Source organism: Rhinolophus hipposideros (genome assembly GCF_964194185.1).
Source record: "Rhinolophus hipposideros genome assembly, chromosome: 9".
In the NCBI taxonomy this organism is placed as follows: Eukaryota; Metazoa; Chordata; class Mammalia; order Chiroptera; family Rhinolophidae; genus Rhinolophus; species Rhinolophus hipposideros.
Genome location: NC_138055.1, coordinates 85898101 through 85918541, shown reverse-complemented (window position 1 = coordinate 85918541; position 20441 = coordinate 85898101). Strand labels below are relative to the sequence as shown.

General features: G+C 45.7%; 1 protein-coding gene across 2 annotated transcripts in view; it reads right to left on the bottom strand.

The window, feature by feature from the left end:
- The window catches only part of PLXNC1 (plexin C1), a 142952-nt gene extending 122852 nt beyond the window's left edge, over positions 1-20100 (bottom strand). Inside the window, exon 1 of one of the 2 annotated variants that reach the window (XM_081061185.1) lies at positions 18770-20100. In XM_081061185.1, the coding sequence (XP_080917311.1) occupies positions 18770-19828 (1059 nt within the window). In that variant the 5' untranslated portion in view covers positions 19829-20100. The remainder of the gene's footprint in view (positions 1-18769) is intronic. The other variant, XM_081061184.1, reaches the window with a different exon arrangement.
- Between the last annotated feature and the right edge of the window lie 341 nt (positions 20101-20441).

Genomic DNA, 20441 nt, shown 5'->3' with positions numbered 1-20441 from the left:
ACAGAGCTAAAGAGAAACAGCATGAGGGCTGGACCTGGTGCTGTTGCTCTAGAAGAAGAAAGAAAAAGCTAACTCCCATCCGAAGGCATTTACCGTATTTTGCCCTGTATAATGCGCTCCCGTGTATAACGTGCACCCACATTTTTAGCCCAAACTTTCAGGGGAAAAATCTTTTGTTTTAATTTTTTAATTCAAGTTTTTATTTGTTTACATTTAGGTACTTGTTTTTTGTATTATAAAGGAATTTTAGCATTTATTTTTTAACAGATTATGGTATAAGAAATTGTATGTAACAAAGAATTACAAAACATGAGAACAGATACAGAGTACCGAAAGTTTTATGTACAGGTAACAAATTCACGATATGATATTTACGCATCATAGAAGGCCAAGAACTCTTCGTTCTTGCAAGTTGGTCGTCCTTGCAGGTTGGTCGTAAGTTCAACAAAACCGAGTATCATATTCCAGGGTATTATTTTGCATACGGATATCGTTATTGATTTCTAGAGTTACCCTTTTAACTCATAAGCATAAATAAAATAATTAAAAACATTTATATAGATACGAAATTAGTACTACCATGTATAATGAGCACCCTTATGTTTTCCTCACAAATTGTGCAAAAAGGTGCACATTATACAAGGCAAAATACGGTAAATGAGCTGAGACTTTGAGCACTTATAATCACATGCTTGTTCCTGATCGTGAACGAAAGCCCCTCTTTAAATAAAGCAGTGTTGACCAAAAATGTCTCTCCCTTTCTTGTTTAAAAGCATGAAATGTTTCATGCTGCTTCTTGCCTTCAACGGCAGGAAACTGAGTTTGTTACACAAATCTCTGGAAGATAATGTAGCTAGAAAGAGTCGTCTGTAGCTACTGAACACAGTGTGATAGCACACTTTATCTGCCAGAGCCCAGATCCCAACTGTATTAAGGTTTGCAAAGTCACATTTAAGTTTTAGCCGATGAGAGAGCTGGCAAACTTCAGTACGCATCACCAACATCACCACAACGCCTGAAGTCACCCCGTTTTGGAAGGGGGGGAGCTGGACAGGGGGAGGCTAAGACTTATTAACTTCATTATAGTATTGCCAACAGTGTTTATGTCTTTCAATTTATGTCTTATTAAATATTTATTATTTTTAACCCACCAAGTTTCATTCACTGAATGGATCCGTGGACTAAATTGATTTCTGAAGCCTTTAAAAGTGCTGTCTATATTTCTTTGTTGAAGTTGCGCTGCGAGGGAGAGATAAGCTAGCAAGGATTTATCCAATGCCATGATCACTTTTCAAGGAAAAGATGTCATAACCCAGGAAGAAAGTGACTTATTTACATAAAATATTCCATAGTGAACTCAGTTTAAGAAGATTTTTAGAAAGTCCATTAGAGATTTTCCCCCTGTTAAAAGATACTTTTCATGCAGTTGGGGAAGATGAGGAACTGTCCTGTTAAAATTAAAGTTAAGAAAAAAAAAATCTCTGGGCCTATGAATCAGAACAATAGATCACTGTTTAGATAAGGATGCCTCATGACTAGGAGCAGAAAAAGAAAAATCGGATGACCTTTAAATTACAAAAATAAAACCACACCACACATCTGGCTTTCAAATAAAACCAGAATTGTTCAAACTTAACATCGGCCAACAATGCCTATAACTTTTATTAAATATTTGAGCAGCACAAAGAGGTTAACTCAGAGAACTGGGCAGCACCTCTGCCTGGGCATTTGGAATTCTCTAACACCACTGTCTTTGGCTAGAGGACTACATGCTCCTTCATCTTATGACACAGAAAGACAAATGGCTGTGGAGAGTTCTGTATCCTTCCACAAGGACCAAGAGGGACAGTGGACTCCCATGACTGGTATACAGTAGGTGCTTAATAACCGTAGCTATTCTGATAAGCCAAGAGCCATGATGTCACGGGTGGCCTTTGCTGAGGTGGGTTGAGACATTCTGTTTGTGAAAGAAACAAAACAAAAAGGCAGCTCAGAAGCTGAAAGGGAACAAGGAGAAAATTGCTTCCAAATTACGGCCACAGCCTTTCTAGGGTCCTCCCCTGACTTTTGACTGCTCCTCAGTAGTTGCAGTTTTCCAAATGAAGTCCTGGATCAACAGCAGAGGTAAGTGGTACAGCCATGACATCAATGTTCCCAAACTGCAGAGCTGGAAGCATAGAACAAACCACCTGGGATCAAGGGTCAGAGGGGTGAGGTTCCTGTTGGAACTTGGTTCTCACCTGCTGGGTGACCAGGGCAATGTATTTCACCCTTTGGAAGCTTGCTTTCTCAGTTGTGAATACGGCTAATGAAACCTGATTAATAGGGTGGTTATGAAGATGAGAATAATGAGGGTAGTAATAATAACATGTCGATGAGTGTTAGCTGGTATTATTACTAGTAACATGTACTCACTGTGTGCTACTTGGAGTACTTTTTATCATCCTGTCTAATAGGAGTAGTGTAGGGTAGTGAGCCAGACCTGGATTTGAATCCTGAAGCTATCATTTTCTAGCTAAGTAATTTGGGGCACATTATTTAACCTCGCTGTGACTTAGTTTCCTCCTCTATACAATGGAAGTGATGTAACAGCATTTATGCCATAGAGTCATTACGAGGACTGAATGAGTTAGTATGCGAGCCCCAGTAGAGCTTAGAACAGTGTCTAACCCATAATAACATGCAATCTATGTTTGCTATCATTACCTTATTTAAAAACACAAATTGTTGCTGCCACACCCAGGGCAGTATGCCCACCTTCTTTGCCACAAGAACCATAATTGTGTTCAGGTAACAATAAACCCAAGCCTGGGAAAACCAGGATTGGGCCAAACATAATGGTAATCTTATTCCCCATTGCTGGATACGTGCTTTCCTACCCCTTACATCTAGCAGTGGCCATGTGGCCCATTTCTGGCCAGTGAGATACAAGAAACCCACTTGAGGGGCTTCTGGGAATAAGCTTCCTCCTTGATAAGAGGAGACTCTGAAGGTAAGCCCATTTACCCTCGTCCCAAACGTCCTCCCTTTGAAATCGGGTGTGTGAGGCCATCGCGCACAGAATGGTGGCAGCCATTTTGTTTCCATGGCGTTCAAGATAGAGGATGAAAATCAACATGCTAAGATTGGTGCAGGGGACTGATAAAAGGCCCTCGGTTCTTGAGACTGTGACAGCGCACAGTTGGAAGACTGAGCACGGAGTTCCAACTCTTAAACTTTTTACTAAGTTAACAATAGATGTCATAGTTTAAGCTGCTCTTATTTAGGTTTTCTGTCACCTGCAAACAAAAGCAAGTCACTGTGCAAGAAATGAGAGTCGTGGCTTATTGGACCTGGCACTCGACCCTAGCTCTTCCTCAGCTATGAGGGACCAGCAGCTGGAAAAGTGCTTGTTCGTCTCACCCTTGAGGCCCCTGGCCAGAGTCAGGATTGTGTAGCCAATTACAGCAGTGAGCCTGCAAGAAAATAGAAAAGAGCGGGCTTGGACCTCACGTAAACCCTAAGGGCTGCTCTGGCTGAATGGAAATGGATTCTTTTGTGCTGGAAACACATAGAAATGGACAGGTCCCCATGAATGGGGGGGGAAAGCCCTTTGAATGGCTTTCTTATGTTCATTTCAGCAAATGAAAACAAAAGAAAGACAGGCCCCAGAGAAACCTCCTCACAAAAGTGAAGTTAATACCTAGGGAGCCAAGCACAAAAAGGGAGGGGGGAATAGTGCAGTCGGCCCCCTGTGTCCAGAGATTATTCTTACTCTTTTTTGGTTTATTTTCTATCTTGCCCTTCTCTCCCCTTAGGGCATAATCGTTAATGTTGCTCTCAGCCTATTCTGTCTAGTTTATTATGTGTAATTTATTTCTGAATCCCAGCCTCTGCTTGTTCGTCTGTGTGTAACAAGGTTAATGCCTTGTAATGATGCTTTTGCCAGTTCTGCCTTTCATGACAAAATCCAATCTTGATTTTACTCTAAACCTTGTCTTCCCTTTGGGCTTTCTTGGTTCCCTCAGAGTTGTCATTCTGCTTCTCCTGCCTGCCATGTCTCACCATAACATCACGCCTACACTTCAGCCTGCTCTTGAGAGAGAAACTTTTTTCAGTTTGAGGAAATAGGTACCTTGTTTCCAGTGACGTTTGGACTGAAAAAGAGAGCCTTGGGCCTGATATACCAAAGCAGACCCCAGACTACTGAAAAGGGGTGAGGGCTGGTGGTGTGTGTGTGTGTATGTGTGTACATGCGTACGTGCATGTGCGTGTGAGTGTACAGAGAGTAGTGGCCATATCATGAGGGAAACAGCTTGACCTTGTCCATGCTATCTTCTGTCGACAATAAACACCTTCAGTGTGTACTGCACAACTCCAGGGGGCTCCAGTCATCTATTGAAGGGTGTGAATGGCACCCTCTAGAGTGGAGTAACACTGTGACCCTGCCACTACCATGCAAAAGATGGCCTGATTCATCAAGGCTCATGCAGGGTGCTCACAGCCACGCTGCAACTATTATGGAAGCAGCTCGAGGAAATGTGCACAAAAGTAGGGCCTCAAGTATTGGGGACCCAGCAAGCGTCAAGTCTTTTACCTCCAAGGTATTAAAAACACTCTTATGTTGTTTTTTCCTTATGAGGACAGGGCAAATACCAGCTGGGTGCCCATGAACTTCTTACACACTGATAAAACGCCTCTTAGGCAGCTAATTTTGTATTCTGCTATCCTCAGGTATACACTTACTTTGAAGCAGTTTCTTCATCACTTTCTATTGCAGTTAAGAAACCTCAATAGGACTCCTATGCCCAAGTTCTGGCCCCTGTCCTGTCCCTTACAGGCTGCTTGATTCTGGCAAATTAAATCCCTGATCCTCAATGAAGAAATCTGTAAAATGGACACACTAATATACATGCCCTGTCTATTAGCATTGTTGGGAGGCACAAATGAAATCATGTGTGAAAATATTTAGAAAATGATCTTTATCCAGCTAGAAAGATAGAAAGAACAATTATTCACCCAAGTTAGATAGTGATTTCATTAGCCATTAAGGCTCCTGCCTCTTTTCCTTCTAGAGCACACAGCATTGATCGGGTTCTAAGTTCATGGCATCTCTCTGATCATCTGAAGGACAAATTTACTTTGGGGGCTCAGATGATGGAAAGAAAAAGTTCAAAGTGTGCAGGAGGAATGGAGAAAGGACGTTTGGGGACACTACTGGGCAGGCAAGTCTACACCAGGCAAGCATCTGGCAGCATGCAGTACAGCCACAGGAAACACACAAAATGGCAAAATTTATACGTCACATCCTCTCACTGGCTCTTCCACCTGCTTTCCTCCTTCCAAGGGCTCCAGTGTCCTCCAGCCTCCAAGCCTTTCCTATCTACCACCAAAGTCCACTCTCCAAGATTTATCTTTCCCTTTTCCTGCTTTATGCCCCATCTCCCATCTAAAGCTCCATCCCCCACCCTATGGCTAATTTCAGTCAATGACTTATGAAAAGACAACCTGACTCAGATAATTCACAAAAATATATGAATGGCTGATAGTGTGGAAAATGCATTTTCCTAGACTCAGAGTTGAAAGAGACTCAGGCCACTAGTTTTTCCACAAAGAAGCCACTGGCATTCTAGATGGGACATTTCTTCACTGCCTGATGCAGGACTTTTAACATCCCTAACTCCTGTGCACAAAATGCCACAGTACTCCCCCATCATGTTGACTACTACAAAACCTCCATCCCCCACATTTCTAAATACCCCCTAAATAAATGGCATCATCCCCTTTGAGAACCAGTGGAATCTAGCGCCAGGTTTCAGAGTTGCTGTAAAATGGTTATCCAGACATTTCTTCCCTCAATTTTGTTCTCCCGGCTTCCTCATCATGGTAAACAGCACCCTCAATCACCAGCTCCTCTTTCCATCACTCCTCACCTCTAATACATGAAAACTCGCACTTGAATTACCCAACAATCTCAAGTCTATCTTCTCCATCTCCATGGTCTCTGCCCATCATCTCACTCCTGATCTATTCCAAGAGCTTCCTGGTCTCTCTTTCAACCTACAATCTAGTCTCCATCTAGTGTAATCCTTTAAAACACAAAACAGGTCATGTTACTCCATTGCCTAAAATTCTTCAATGGCTTCCTTAGAATTAAATGCAAATGGCTCCCAGGTCTCACATGAGCCAGTCCCTGCCTACTTCTTCAAACTTACTCCTTATCACTCTTTTCCTTTGCTCTGCTTCCATTTCCAAGGTGGCTTTCTTTCAGACTCTTTAACATGTTGCCATCTTTCTGCCTCATGGCCTTTGCACCTGCTACTTTTTCTAGATTCCCCCTCTCCCATCTCTTCATTGCCTTATAGGCCTGTTGTTGTTTTTTTTTTTTAATCTTTCAGGTTTCAAGTTCAGTGTTACCTCCTCATGGACACATGACTATAGATCTTCACATCCCTACCCCAGTTGTTATTCTGAATCATAGCACTCCATTTGTTTCCGACAAATTTATAAGTATTGTTCATAAAATTTTATTTATTGTCTCTCACTAGACTACAATAGTTTATCTTACTCTGTACTTTGAATGCAGAAGACAACTCAGCATTTGGTATGTAGTAGGTTGTCAATAAACATTTATTGAATGAATGAACAAGTGCATGGATCAATGTTTAAATGGTTTTGGTCAATATCTCATCGGGCAACCATGGCACATTGCTGAGTAGGCCTAAACATTACGGAGTTCTTCAATTGAGCCCAAATCTGTCCTTTAGAAGCCCTGGGTCTTCATTCCACCTTGGGGAGCAATACTAAATCACCCCATACCTCCCACTACCATGTATCTTGGCCTTCTCTAAATAGCACATCCATGGTTCATTGACAGCTTGTAAGAGACAGTTTCTGGGGCTTTTGCCATCTCGGCCCTAGAAGGTCTACAGATTCAGTGTACTTAAAGTGTGACTTTCAGAAGTAAACAAAGGATTTCAGGTGTTCTCCAACCACAGAATAATAGGACTGTTTAGATTATGAACGTGCCTCGCACTGAGTTAACTCTTTAAAATAAAAATAGTACAAAAGTAGTACGGGAGAATAGAAAGAACAAGAGTAAAAAACGATGTGGGTGGCTGAAGCTCAAGCTCTACTACTTGTGAGCTACAAGTCTGGGCAGTCATTTAACCTTTCTGAGGTTTCTCCACCCACCTAGCCACCCGTCATTTATGGAGCACTTGTTCTTGGCCAAGTCTTAATCTGTAAATACAGATGGGAATAAACCCCCTAATGTCAAAATAAGCCAATCAAATAAGTTGTGAAACAAAATGCAACACCTAACACTTCATGTGATTGGTTTTGGAAACACTTCGTAACTTAAATGAACGGTTGGTTGGAGGTGGGGGCTACACTGACAACCACTGTTCATGGATACAATTCAGGGAATCCATGAAATTGGATGAAAAAAAATCTTTAGTTTAGAAACTAACTGAAATTTAGCAGTTCTTTTCATTATGAATGCAGGCCACAGTAGTATTCACTGAACCTGTGACTTTGTCACCAGAAGACATCAGATATTTTCATATTTTATAGTTATTACAGATATCTCGAAATATTATTTATGCTCATCTTTACTTTGAAATTATGGTAGTTACTGCTCCTAGATTTTGCTATTTACTGTGTTAAGATATATTACGAGAAGTGAATTGTTGGGTCATAAGGTAGTTCTATTTCTAACGTTTTGAGGAACATCCATGCTGTTTTCTATTATGTGACCCAGCAATTCTACTCCTCGGTATGTATGCAAAGAAATCCAAAGCCTAATTTAAAAAAAAATATATGCGCCTCTATGTTTACTGCAGTGCTATTCACAATAGCCAAGATATGGAAACAACCGAAATGCCATCAATAGATAATTAGATAAAGAAATAGTGGTACATTTATACAATGGAGCACTACTCTAAAAAAGAATGAAATCTTACCATTTGCAACAATTTATATGGATCTACAAGATATTATACTAAGTGAAATAAGTCAGACATAGAAAGACAAATACCATATGATCTCACCTATATGTGAAAATTAAAGAACAAAATAAATGAACAAACAAAACAGAAATAGACTCATAGATACAGAGAAAAAACTGATGGTTGCTAGACGGGAGGGGGTTGGGGGATGGGTGAGAAAGGTGAAGGAATTAGGAAGTACAAATTGGTAGTAGTTACATAATAATCATGTGGATGTGAAATACAGTGTGGGGAACATAACGAATAATGTTGTAAAGACTATGTAGGGTGTTAGATGGGTACTGGACTTACCAAGAGGATCACTTCATAGATTATATAAATGCCTAATCACTGCGCTGTACACCTGAAACTAACATAATATTGAATGCCAGCTATAATTAAACATAATATATCTGCACATATATATATGTATATAGATAGTCACAGGATGTAAAGTATAGCATAGGGAATATAGTCAATGGTACTGTACTTGCTATGTACGGTGTCAGAGGGGTAGTAGACTTGGGGGGGGGTTGTCACTTTGTGAGGGGTGTAAATGTCTAATTTTGTTTTATATACCTGAAACTAATAAAAAAAGGTATATTACTAGATCTCAAATGGAAAAAAATATTTTGGCATATCTCTATATCAATGTTGTTGGTTCATTTTGCAATTCTGCTTTTATTTTACGCACTTAAAACCACTTTCTGAGAGGCAATCTACAGGTCCACGGCACAAGGGCTCCATGGGGTGAGGAACACCTGGTGTGGGGGGCATGGAGATACGGCTAAGCACAGGATACTGACACGTGGTCTGTGACTTCTACCACCACTGGCTGTCCCGGGCTCTGTACTGCGTCCTGTGGCCTCAGAGAAGCTACAGTCAGCACTTGGAATCCCATTTTTAAAACTGGTCACTGATGGAGAAAGGGGTCCTGGAGCGTGCCAATGAGCAATAAACAGGGACAGCTGGTGTGTTAGACGATATGCTTCTCAAGAGACTCTTTCAAGACCAGGTTGGGGGGAGGGGCGAGTGAGCAGGAATCCAGCCTCAAAGGTGAGGGAGTCACAGGAGATTCCCTTCCCTTTAGGCTACCTGACTCTTACTCCAGCTATAAACAGCTCCAAGGTCTTGGAAGCTCTTACTTCACTGTCTATAATCACTGTCTTCTCTACTAAATGGCCAGCAGCTTCTTTCCAAGTTGACAAACATTTCTTGAGGGCCCACTATGTGTTACACTGCCTTATGGATGCCCAGAAAACAAAGATGAGACCGACCTGGCCGCTCCCCTCAAGGCACATCCACTCCAACCAGCGCTGTGCTGAGCCCAACACAAAGCCTGGCGCGCTGCCATGCATGCTCGGCACTCTACAGGGGTACAGAGCAGGTCCCCCACCCCTAACTTCATTGCCAACTGCCTGCTTAGTGGCTCTTCCTGGGTGTCCCAAAGGCATCTAAAAATCAACAACAATTAAAAGTCTTCTAATTGGTCACTAGCACCTTTCAATTCTACGTCTTAAAAAGCTACTTCATCAATCCCTCCTGCCACCCTCACTGCTGCCACCTCAAGTTGGGTGTTCAGCATCCCTCTGTTGGATTACTGCAAACCACAGAATCCATCTATCTCTCTGCATATGTGTCACCACCACTCTAGACCAAGGTGACATGATTTCTTGCCTACACTACTTCCAGAGCCTCCTGCAGGTTTTCCTGCTTCCACGGGGGCTGTCTCTCACCCACTCCTCACAAGGCAGCCATTATTTGGAAATTCAAATCCAATTATTTCACTTCCCTTCAAAGGCTCTTCTACACTCTGAGAAAGAAACACAACCTCCTTCCCGCAGCCTGCACGGCCTATGGGATGGCGCGGCTGCTTCCTTCTCCAACCTCCACCCCGAACCCTCTCCTCTCCCCACCTCCATATACTCAACCACAGCAACCTTTTGTTCTTCAAACTGACCAACTCATCCTTCCTTTCAGCCCTTGCCCTGGTTATCCTGTCTGCTGGGAGTGCTCACTTCCCAGCTCTTCACATCCATAACATCCATAACTATCCATTCTCATCTTCCTGGTGTTAACTCAACCTCCATAATGGGAACTTTCCCCAACACCTATTTAGTTTCTTCATAGCCTCAGTCTCAGTCTGTGCCTCAATTTCCTCATCTGTAAAATGGAGGTAATATTACCTGACTCATAAGGTTGTGGTAAGGATTAAATGAGCTAACAGTGATAAAGACTTACTGTGTTTCCCCGAAAATAAGACCTAGCTGGACAATCAGCTCTAATGAGTCTTTCGGAGCAAAAATTAATATAAGACCCAGTCTTATATATTATTTATATTATATTATATATATTATTTATATTATACTATATTATATTATCTTATACCTGGTCTTATATAAGACCCAGCATTATATTATATTATATTGATTATATTATATTGTATTATATTATTGTGTTGTATATTGTATTGCATTATAGTAAAACAAGACTGGGTCTTACATGAATTTTTGCTCCCAAAGACGCATTAGAGCTGATTGTCCAGCTAGGTCTTATTTTTGGGGAAACATGGGATCACTTGCTTAGAACACTTGGGACACAGTAAGTGCTTGCTGTCACTTTACCATAAATAAAATTTCTTTATTTGCTACATGTGTATTGTCTCCTCTATTTACCACTGATAGAGATATTTTCACACAGCATTCGGCACATGATAGAAATTCAAGAAATTATTGGTTTGAACCAACAGTTGTCCTTCTGATCTGCTGTGTTGCCTGCAGTCTTACCTCATCCATTCTATCTTCTGAGTAATCTTTCTAGAACACAATCAGATCATGTCTGCTTAGAGCCCTGCTGTTCTCCTCCATCACCATAGCCATGGTTTTAACACGCTGCTCAGCAGCGTCCTGGAAGTTCCTTCGAGATGCCTCAGGGACAGGCATGGGTGGGGTGGGTCAGGTGGTAGGGTTCTGGGAACCTCTGACGCCTTGCTTTACTCTGTGTCCCAGCGGGGTGGCAATGGTCTCACCCAAGAACAGCAGATCAACGATGATTTGCTCATCTTTTTCTCATATCGGGCTTCCGGTGAAGGTTTATTTTAAAGGCCAGGTTTGGAAAATCTGAAAACGACTGACCGTCAGGATAAAATGCAGCCACCTTTGCCTGTCTCATTAAGCCCTTCGCCATCTGGAGCCGCACACTCATTTCTGGACACTCCCCAGCCAGGGTGAGCTGCCTGCAGTTCACAAGCTTCGTCAAAGTCCCGCCTTGTGCACAAGCTGTTCCTCCTCCCTAGAACTCCCTTTCTTGCTGTCTCCACTTGGCTAGAAGACACAGCTCCAGGGTCACCTCTGGAGCCTCCCAGATCCCCCCAGGCTGAGTCTGATGCCCCTTCTTGGGCTTCCACAGCATGTTTTGTTGTTGGTTGGTTGGTCGGTTGGTTGGTAATTATTTTTCTTCTTACAATGCCTTATTGCATTGTAAAGGTTTGTTTTGCTCTCACACTTTCCATAACATCAAGGGTTGGGAAAGTATCACCTGTGGACCAAATCCAGCCGCCTGTTTTTTCTGAAAGGCCCAACATGAGGGAAGAATTTTACATTTTTAAATGGCTAAAAAAATCAAAAGAAGAAAATTCCATGACAAGTGAAAATTACATGAAATTCAGATTTCAGTGTCTAGAAAGGCTTATTGGAACATCACCCTGCGTGTGCATTTACGTGCTGTTCATGGTTGCTTCCTGCACGTGGCAGACTCACTGCACCAGAGACAGTGTGGGGCCAGCAACGCATACAATATTGATGGTCTGAGCTTTACAGAAAAAGTTGCGGACCTCTACGTAACAGCCTTGGCCCGGGCAGCGGGGCAAGGACTGCTGAATCACATCTATCCCATAACTTCCCCAAAGAGAACATGCTGTGTAATTATTGGGTAGACAATCAACTTGATATGGAAATCAACTAGAAACTGTGGAACATAGGTCACAATTTTGGGACAGTATAAAAAATTGAATAACAATTTTTAGAAATTATGAAACTATTAGTATAAAAACTATTTAGTTTTGAAATAGTATAAAAAGTAGCATTTTCATCAAGACAGAAAATTAAACTAAGAAAAACTATGAGTATATTTGATTTAAAAAAAAAGTCTTACCATTACCACGCCCCTGCCCCCACAAACAGGTTCGACTCATGATGCGTACAAATTGTCCACCAGAAGGCTACGGAATTTCTCAGAGCAGGCCTCAGTCTTCATAAGCTACCGTGTTTCCCCAAAAATAAGACCAGGTCTTATACCATATTTCCCCGAAAATAAGACCAGGCCTTATATTAATTTTTGCTCCAAAAGATGCATTAGGGCGTATGTTCAGGGGATGTCTTATTTTTTCATGTACAACAATCTACATTTATTCAAACACAGTCATGTCATCTTCTTCTGGAACATCGTCATAACGTACTAATGCGTCCGTCTGGCTGACGATCTTAACTGGTGCTTATTTTCAGGGTAGGTCTTATTTTCGGGAAAACACGGTATGTGCCACCACATGTCCAAGGATGGTAGAGGTCACCAAGAAGCTCAAAGGTAGGTAGAGATGGTACCATGTTATTGTGGCAAACATGGTGGTCACAGTTAGCTCTTCCATCATTCCATCCTAAGGAAATCTGCCCACTGTACCTACTGGGAGCCATCACAAGTTTGACCCCATTCTGAGTGGACCAGGGGTCAGCATCTGGTCCAAGGACAACAAATCCTACTCTGAACAAGAGTTCTAATCTGGTGTGAAAAGATGACTTTTTCCTGGTAATTTGAACTAAATAAATACAGAAAGGTTTTGCCAGTGGGTAACCAAGGCAGAAGGTTAAATGCTCTTGAGAGGAATAGTGGGGATCAAGCCAGGTAGGGCACACTCAGGTGGGAGGGGGGAGGGGCAGACATTTGAGGACACAGAGACCATTTCATAGCAGGACTGAGGGAGGCAGCCATGCTAAGTGATGTTGACAGTGAAACCTTAGAATGAGCATCCATCACTTGCTGCTGCTGGGCTCCTTCAAGCTACCTGGAGTCCAGAAACTCCTTCTAATTCCATCTCAAGGAGCCCCATCCTATTCTTATTAATGATCAGGATGGTGGGGGATAGTAAATACATACGTAGCATTTACTATGGTCAAGTAGTGGTCGTCCTAGACATAATAACTCATTAATCTAGACAATAATCCTATGAAGCAAATAGGATGCCTGTTTAGACATGAAGAAACCGAAGCACAGAAAGGTTAAGGTTCAACAATCGGACAACTGGTAAGTGGCAGCCTTGGTCCCAGCTGCCCGGGCTCCACAGCCTGTACATGCAACCACTACACAGTAGGACTGCTCCTAGTCCTAGATGTCCATGTAATTCCACGCGTTTCTGTCCACTAAGCCCCCCTCCCCTTATTGGAGCTTGCCTAAGGAGATCTTTGTTTCATGCAACCATCTGTGCCTGACTAACATAGACATTTATTAGGATTGCCACTATAAAGAGTAGACCCTCAGAGAGAATTTCAGTGTGTGGAACTGGTTCTGGTGTAGAGCAGAGGAAGACTCTAGAAGGGTCCCCCACATCCTGGAAAGAAATGCAAATAGACTGCTGTATGCAAGAATGAAGGAGCTAATTAAAGTATGACCTACAGGTTCTTGAGACTCAGACTACAAGCTCAAAAACGGAAAGGCTTCAGAGGTATAAGGTAATGGAATGAGTTGGTCACTTTATGTGGCCCTAACTTAAACTGCAAGAGAAAAAATGGACAAGGTCTTATCCCAAGTGCTTCAGATGGAATATAAACGCTGAGTATACATTAGAATCACCTGGAGGGCTTGTTAAAGCACAGATTGCCAGTCTTACCCCTATACTTATACTCTGGCAGCCAGAGGATGCCAGATAGCCTAGGACTCAGGAAAAAGAGGCCCTGACACATCAGACATTAAGTAAACACAATAGTTAAGGGGGAATGAGGTGGCCAGACTCAGGAAAGTGTTGCGCTAAGTACAGAAAACATTTCCAACACGATCCCACAAGATCCTTCATTTATTAATTCAGCAAATATTTCTCAGGCCCCAACTGTGTACCAGGCACTATACCAGAAACCCTGGGTTCAACAGGGAATCAAATGTTACAAGATTCCTGACCAATTGTGGCTGCTGATCAAGACCAAAGTGCCTTTAAGACTTACGCTGAGATCTCTGGATTTACTTTTTGAGCTAGGTTGTGTCCAAGGATGAAAACTGGGAGCCGTCCCTTGAGGCCCTGCAGATCTCTCCGAGGTCATGTATAAGCCTAAATGAACAGAATGCCAACGATATCTAGAAGATGACAGCTTAGGAACTGCAACCGTCCCAGTGTTTGAATTTCAGGTGGTCAAAGATGCAGACCCAGAAACTCAGTTCACAGTCAAGGACCCTCTGTTCTATCATCGTCTCGTGTCTGTACACAGCTGATCTTATCAGAGCAGTTGAAGGGCCTAGCTTCCTCCACCATCCCAATGGCCATGATCCTGGACTGTCTATGGTGGTGGTTAAAAGCCTAGGTCCTTCAGGGAGACTACCTAGGTTCTAAATCTGCTGCCATTTATCGACTGTGGAAACTATTAAAGCTCTCCGGGTCTCAATTTTCTCATCTACAAAAATCACAACTACTGTCCTTGCTTCATTGGATGACTGTGAGAATCAACCAAAAATAAGGCATGTAAAGTGCTTAACACAAAGCCCGGACGTAATAGCTATCCAATAGATATTAGCTATGATTGCTTTTTCCCTCTAAGTGGGTGATGGGCTTTTAAAATCCACCCTTGCGTATCAGATGTATATATGGGGGTAAAAGTCACCATCTAGTCTATAGATTTTAAAATGGCTAAACAGGATCATAACAGAAATTAAAAAAGGAATAAACATAACAGGAAGACTGTGGGTTTTGAGGTCAAGAAGGCTGCACTGGTCCTGGGACGTCACTTCTGCATGCAGTAGCGAGAAGTGTCTTGGATTACTGTCTGCTGGAGAACATGTGAGCATTTTGCGGTTGTCTGCATGACAGTGAAATTATGTCAGGCTATGGAATTCTTTGAGTGTGGAAGAAGTGGATGTATCTCTCCACAAGGGGTAGAATGAACTAGAAGAGTCAATCCAGTTGGCCAACAGGATAAGAAAACATGTCACTCTCAGTGTCTACAGAAGGGGTGGCCACCATGTTTAAACCATAAGCAATCCCAGGCCCCAACTACGGGAGCCAAACAAATGTGGAACAATCAGACTTCAAAACTCGGGTACAAACACTTTCTATGAGTGCATTGGTATGCCAGGGGTAGCAGGAGCTCAGAGAAGGAGGAAGTTAAATTCATTAACTTGTACATAATTTAAAACATTCATTTTTTAAAAAAAAATATTAACCCAAGCACACACATATGCTATGGAATGGAATGAAAAAACAAATCACATGAAGTTTTAAAACACACTTTAAGGGGCACCCTCCAATCTCAACCTCACATCCTAGGGGAGGTTGGTTGCTACCTTTCTAATTAGGGAACTTTCAAGGGAAAGTTTCAGAAGCACCAGAGTGGTGGAAAGGACACACAAGTAGACATTGCCAGATCTGGGTTTAAGCGGCAGGGCCCTGCTACCTGTTTTGTTATTTTGAGTTTCCTCATCAGGTAAATGGGAATGCTCCTCATATACTCAACCTCAGACTTGATGAGGGGCTCAAAACAAATAATATATGGTGCAGTGCTGTGCAGCTATTTCTTAGGATTATTAGACGATTGCTATAGGACTATTCTCTATTAAGGTCTACAGAAACCGGCTGCCTTGACACGTTTGCCGGCTGCAGCCAACCTGCTATAGTTGTGAAAGGGGATTCAAGGCAGAAAAAGGAATGGCCCAGTGTGTAAAAGGCTGAGTGGCACACCCTCACTGCACAAGCAACCCGCAAATTAATCCTCAGCAAGAGAAGCGGAAGGGGAGGGCATGAGCAACATGAGGTAAGGACACCAAGAAACGAGAACACAGCCCAGTCGCTCCTGTCACTTTGCTGCCCATGGTTGACTGATGATGGAAAGTAAGAGAGAGCCATCTAGTAGGAGAGGGTGAAGGCAAGCAAATCTGGCCTCCTGTGCCTCGCTGCCTGTGGCTTACTGTTCACATTACTGTGTCTGCTCGGAGGGAATCACTGTTGGAATCTATTGAGGGCCCTCTGGAGTGTTTCAAGTCTGTCTCCTGTTTTAGGTACCTATAATTCAGCATGCCTTTTCCAAAACACATTCAAAACCTGAAAACACAACACAGAACAAATGCCATCCAAATGACATCATTGTTCTGAGTGACAAACGGGGGCACGCGGATCCCATGACCCCAGTAAATGGGGTTGCAACCTGCTATTGTCCTTTCAGTGGCAACATCAGTGGCACCCAGCTCAGAGGGCTGCTTACACTAGCAGACATCAAACAGATATTTGTTGAATTAAGTATCTTACCTGCCTGTTTAATAGGTTAGAAAATTGTCAGCTTTTTCATCAAAACTACCACTTTTTTTTTCATTCAAACCCATCTTGAAATTCAATTCCATTAAGGCTTTTTAATACATACTAGCAGCGAGGAATTTACTTAAATGAAGGGGAAAAAAGAAAAAGCAAAACTCTCAGCTCCCACCTGTGCAGCCATGACATGCTATTGTTTGAACCGGAGTATATTCTTTAACTTGGATGACAAGCTCAGGTGGTAGAGACCCTGTCTTTGAGAACACACAGCTCTGAGCACACTGGGAGTTCTCGATAAATAACAGCAGCAAGAAATGCAGTGGAGGGATTTCTTTTAATTATTTCTTTTTCCAATTCCAGATTTTTGGCAGCATGTGTTTATCCCTTGCTTGATTTCCAAGGGGCAGCTCTTTCCCAGAAGCTCCCGTGAAGATGATAAACAGCTTTCCAACTGCCCCTTCCCTTCCTCATCCTCGCACAAGTAGGAATACCTGATTGAGCCAAAACGTGGCTTCTGAGTGTATTCAGGATGCCTGCTGGGTTTGGAAGGGAACTCAGTCCTCCAGAACCCAATGGGTAGAGAGAGGCAGTCAAGAGAAATGTTTTGGCTCCACACATCTACACAGCTGTCAGATGGCAAAGCTTGGACTTCCAGTGTTATTACCTGCTGTGGACCTCTGAGCTGTCTTGTCATTAACCCCAGAGACCAAGTATGCCTAAAGCTTGACACCAAGTCAAGCTTGGTTTGGGGAGTATTTTCAAGTCTTTCAACAGAGAAGTAGAAGGTGATGATTTTTTTGCCAAACTTGAACTATTAGATTATAAAGACCTAATTAGACAGATATTACATATTAAATTACATGAAGTCATTTAGGGCATATTATGTGTCACTTATGCTTAAAAAAAATTATACCAAGTATAAGTAAGTAAATGAAGGCATTCTGTGTGTTTCGGAGCGCAACTGATAGGCAAGGAGGACGAAGCAAATGACCATTCTAAGTAAGGAGCCTTGCAAAGGACCTGTTTTTTTTTCTTCCCAAATAATACAGCTAATATTTGGTAAGATGGACTTTGCAGAGAAAGGGGTGGGTGGGGGTGGGAGTGTCTTTCTATACACGTATTAATATACCTACAGCCAGTGCTCCTCTATGTGCTTACACAACAATTGGACCAACACAACACATTCTGCAAGTGGAGACTTCTCCCCTTCCTCTCTGACGCATTGTATACCAAAACAATGGCAACACCTGTAGCTGTTAATTTCTGCTCTTTGATTTCTGTCCAGTTATAAAGGGGGCTCTCAGCAGGGTCCCCTCTCAGGAGCCATATGTGGAGTTGATGTGCCAGCAGCCTTGGAAGGAAAACGGGCTCGGAGAAGTGCACAATGGCTCCCTAATCCCCATCAACTGGACCCTCTTGAACCGCCGCTTTATTTTCCAGTCAAAGAAATGCCAATCTCAAGAGTCAAGCTGCGGCTGCCCTAGGAACCCAAGGGAAACCTGTGTTGTTTGCTTGGTATGTACAACACAAGGATGGTGCATCTGAGCCCCACGATTTAATCAGGCAACCTGGATCCCAGAAACTGCCTGTAGCACCCCAACACTTTCTCTCGCTTTCCCCGCCAGGGTGAGGCTTTCACCCACAAAGCCACCTCTACCTTCCTAAGCTCTCCTCCCCGCTAGAGACCACAGCCCCGCCCCCTTGCACTGGGTCGCGCGCTGAGGGTTCTGTGCCACCACGCAGGAGCTTCTTTTTCCAGGCTGGCGTTGCCCCACGTTCAGCAGGCTACTAACTCTTCAGACCACATCACAGGTGGTGCGTGTTGGGGGTTCACAAAGCCTGGGGTGTGGCAGCAAATCCTTTAGGTTCCATGGCTTCTCTGCCAAGCGCACTGTGTTTGGTAACCATGTTGAGCACAGGGGTCAAAGCCTCACGCCTGCTAAGACCACACACCTGAGGAAGCGATTAGGGAAGGGACCGGGTGGGGCTGGGTGGGGAGGCTCGGTCCCAAACAAGCGTCCACGTTGGGACAGAAGAGGATGGCGCTAACTGGATGCAGTAACTGGAGTTTTGAGCCTAACTCGGACCCTCGCCACCTCCCTTTTCACTTTCCCTTTGGGGATCTCTGGCCCTGCTTTACAGTCGCCGAGGCCTCGGAGACTGTGTGGGAATGGTCGTCGGTTGGTCACCTGTCTGTGTGATTCCCGGACCTGGTCAACGTCAACCCGGTCCTCCCTCCCGTTCCGCCTGGGCGGCGGATCCCCAGCGGGAGTGTTCCCGGCAGCGTCCCGGGGGCAAGACTTACACAGTTGGCCTGGGTCGGCTCAAAGTCCCAATTGCACCTCTTGGCGCGCGCCTGGATCTCACTCATCCTGAAAAGGCAGAGCGCCGTGGTGGCGGGGGAGCGCTTCCCTTGGCCCTCCTCGGTGGCCGCGCTGAACACGCCCGCCCAGACGTCCAGGGCCTCCACCAGGCTGGAGGAGAGGAGCAGGTGGCGGCCATGGCCGCAGACGAGGGCCGCTTGGCCCTGAAACTGCACCTCGTTGCTCTGCGCGATGCGCGCCATGCTGGGCAGGTCAGTGGCCACGCCGCTCGTGTAGTTGTAGCGATAGTAGGGGAAGTAGACGCTGCCGTTCCAGAGGAAGGCGTCCACGAAGTGCAGGCTGCCCGCGCCCCCTCTCAGATTGAGGCGGCCCAGTTCCTCGGTGGCCAGGCTGCGCTCCTCTATGTTCTTGATGGTGATGGCCGTGTCGCGGTCGGACGCCGCGGGGTTGCAGCGGCTGGCTGTCTCGGGCTCGGGCAGCACGTAGGTGGCAGCCACAGCCAGGTACCAGCGGTGCGTCTCGAGCGAGCGGTACACCACGCCCGCCGTCGAGCCCTGCGGGTGACACGACACCACCTCGGTGCCGTTGCGCAGGGAGCTGAGGCTCAGGTTGCCCAGGGGCCGCACCTCACAGGCGCCGCGGTCGAAGGTCCAGCCGGTGAGCAGCAGCCCCCCGAGGCCGCCCGCCCCCTCGCGGTAGGGCAGCAGCAGCTTGCTGAAGCTGCTCCCGGGCCGGGGCCGCGCGGGGGGCGCCAGCGAGACGGGCTCCGTGCAGTTGCCCGCCTGGTCCCGGTACAGGCGCGAGAGCCGGTGCTCCAGGCTGTAGTCCAGCTGGTCCAGGCAGCTGCCGCTCGCCACGAACACGCCGTCCGCCCGGCTCGCGGCGATGGCTCCGATGGCTTGCTCCGACCGCCACACGGGCTCGTCCGCGCCCCGGCCGGGCGCCGCCAGCGCCAGCAGACAGGCGAGCAAGGGCAGCGGGGCGGCGGGGCGCGGGGGGCGCGGGGGGCGCGGCGGCGCCTTCCTCCGGGAGACCTCCATGGGGCTGGGGGGGGGGCCCCCGGGCAGGGCGCGCGGCGGCGACGGCGACTCAGGCGCGCGGCGACGGCGACGCGGGCGGCGGCGGCTCCTGCGCGCGCTCCGGCTTCCGCGGCCGCCCCATCCCCGCGGCTCGCCTGGGAAGGAGAGCGGGGAGGGCGGCGCGCGGCGGCGGCAAGCCCTGCGCGCTCCTCGCCCTCCTTCTCCGGAGAGTTCCTCTGTGCGGCGCGGGCCCTCGCGGGGAGGCGCGGGCGGGCGGGGAGCGCTGGAGGGCTGGGGTGCGCTGTGCGTCTCACTTTCCCATTGTGAAAGTGGGATGCGACTGGCCCCCGTGCTCAGCCTCTTCCTCCTCCGCCCTCCGCCTCCTGGCCGCCCGCCCTCCCTCCACGCCCATCTCCCCTCCTCTCTCGATTCGGTGAGATCGGGAGGAGGGAGGTCTCGTAATTTGGGTTACTGTGTAGGTGGCCTCTTTCATCTATTCAAAACAAAGCTCAGCCGCCAGCCGCCAGCCGCTGCCGCCACGGCCGCCACCATCACCCCTTGGCGCTCCCGGGGCTCCCGGGGCGCGCTAACCCTGCACCGAGCGAGCTCCCGCACGCTTCGGCGGGCTGGGCTG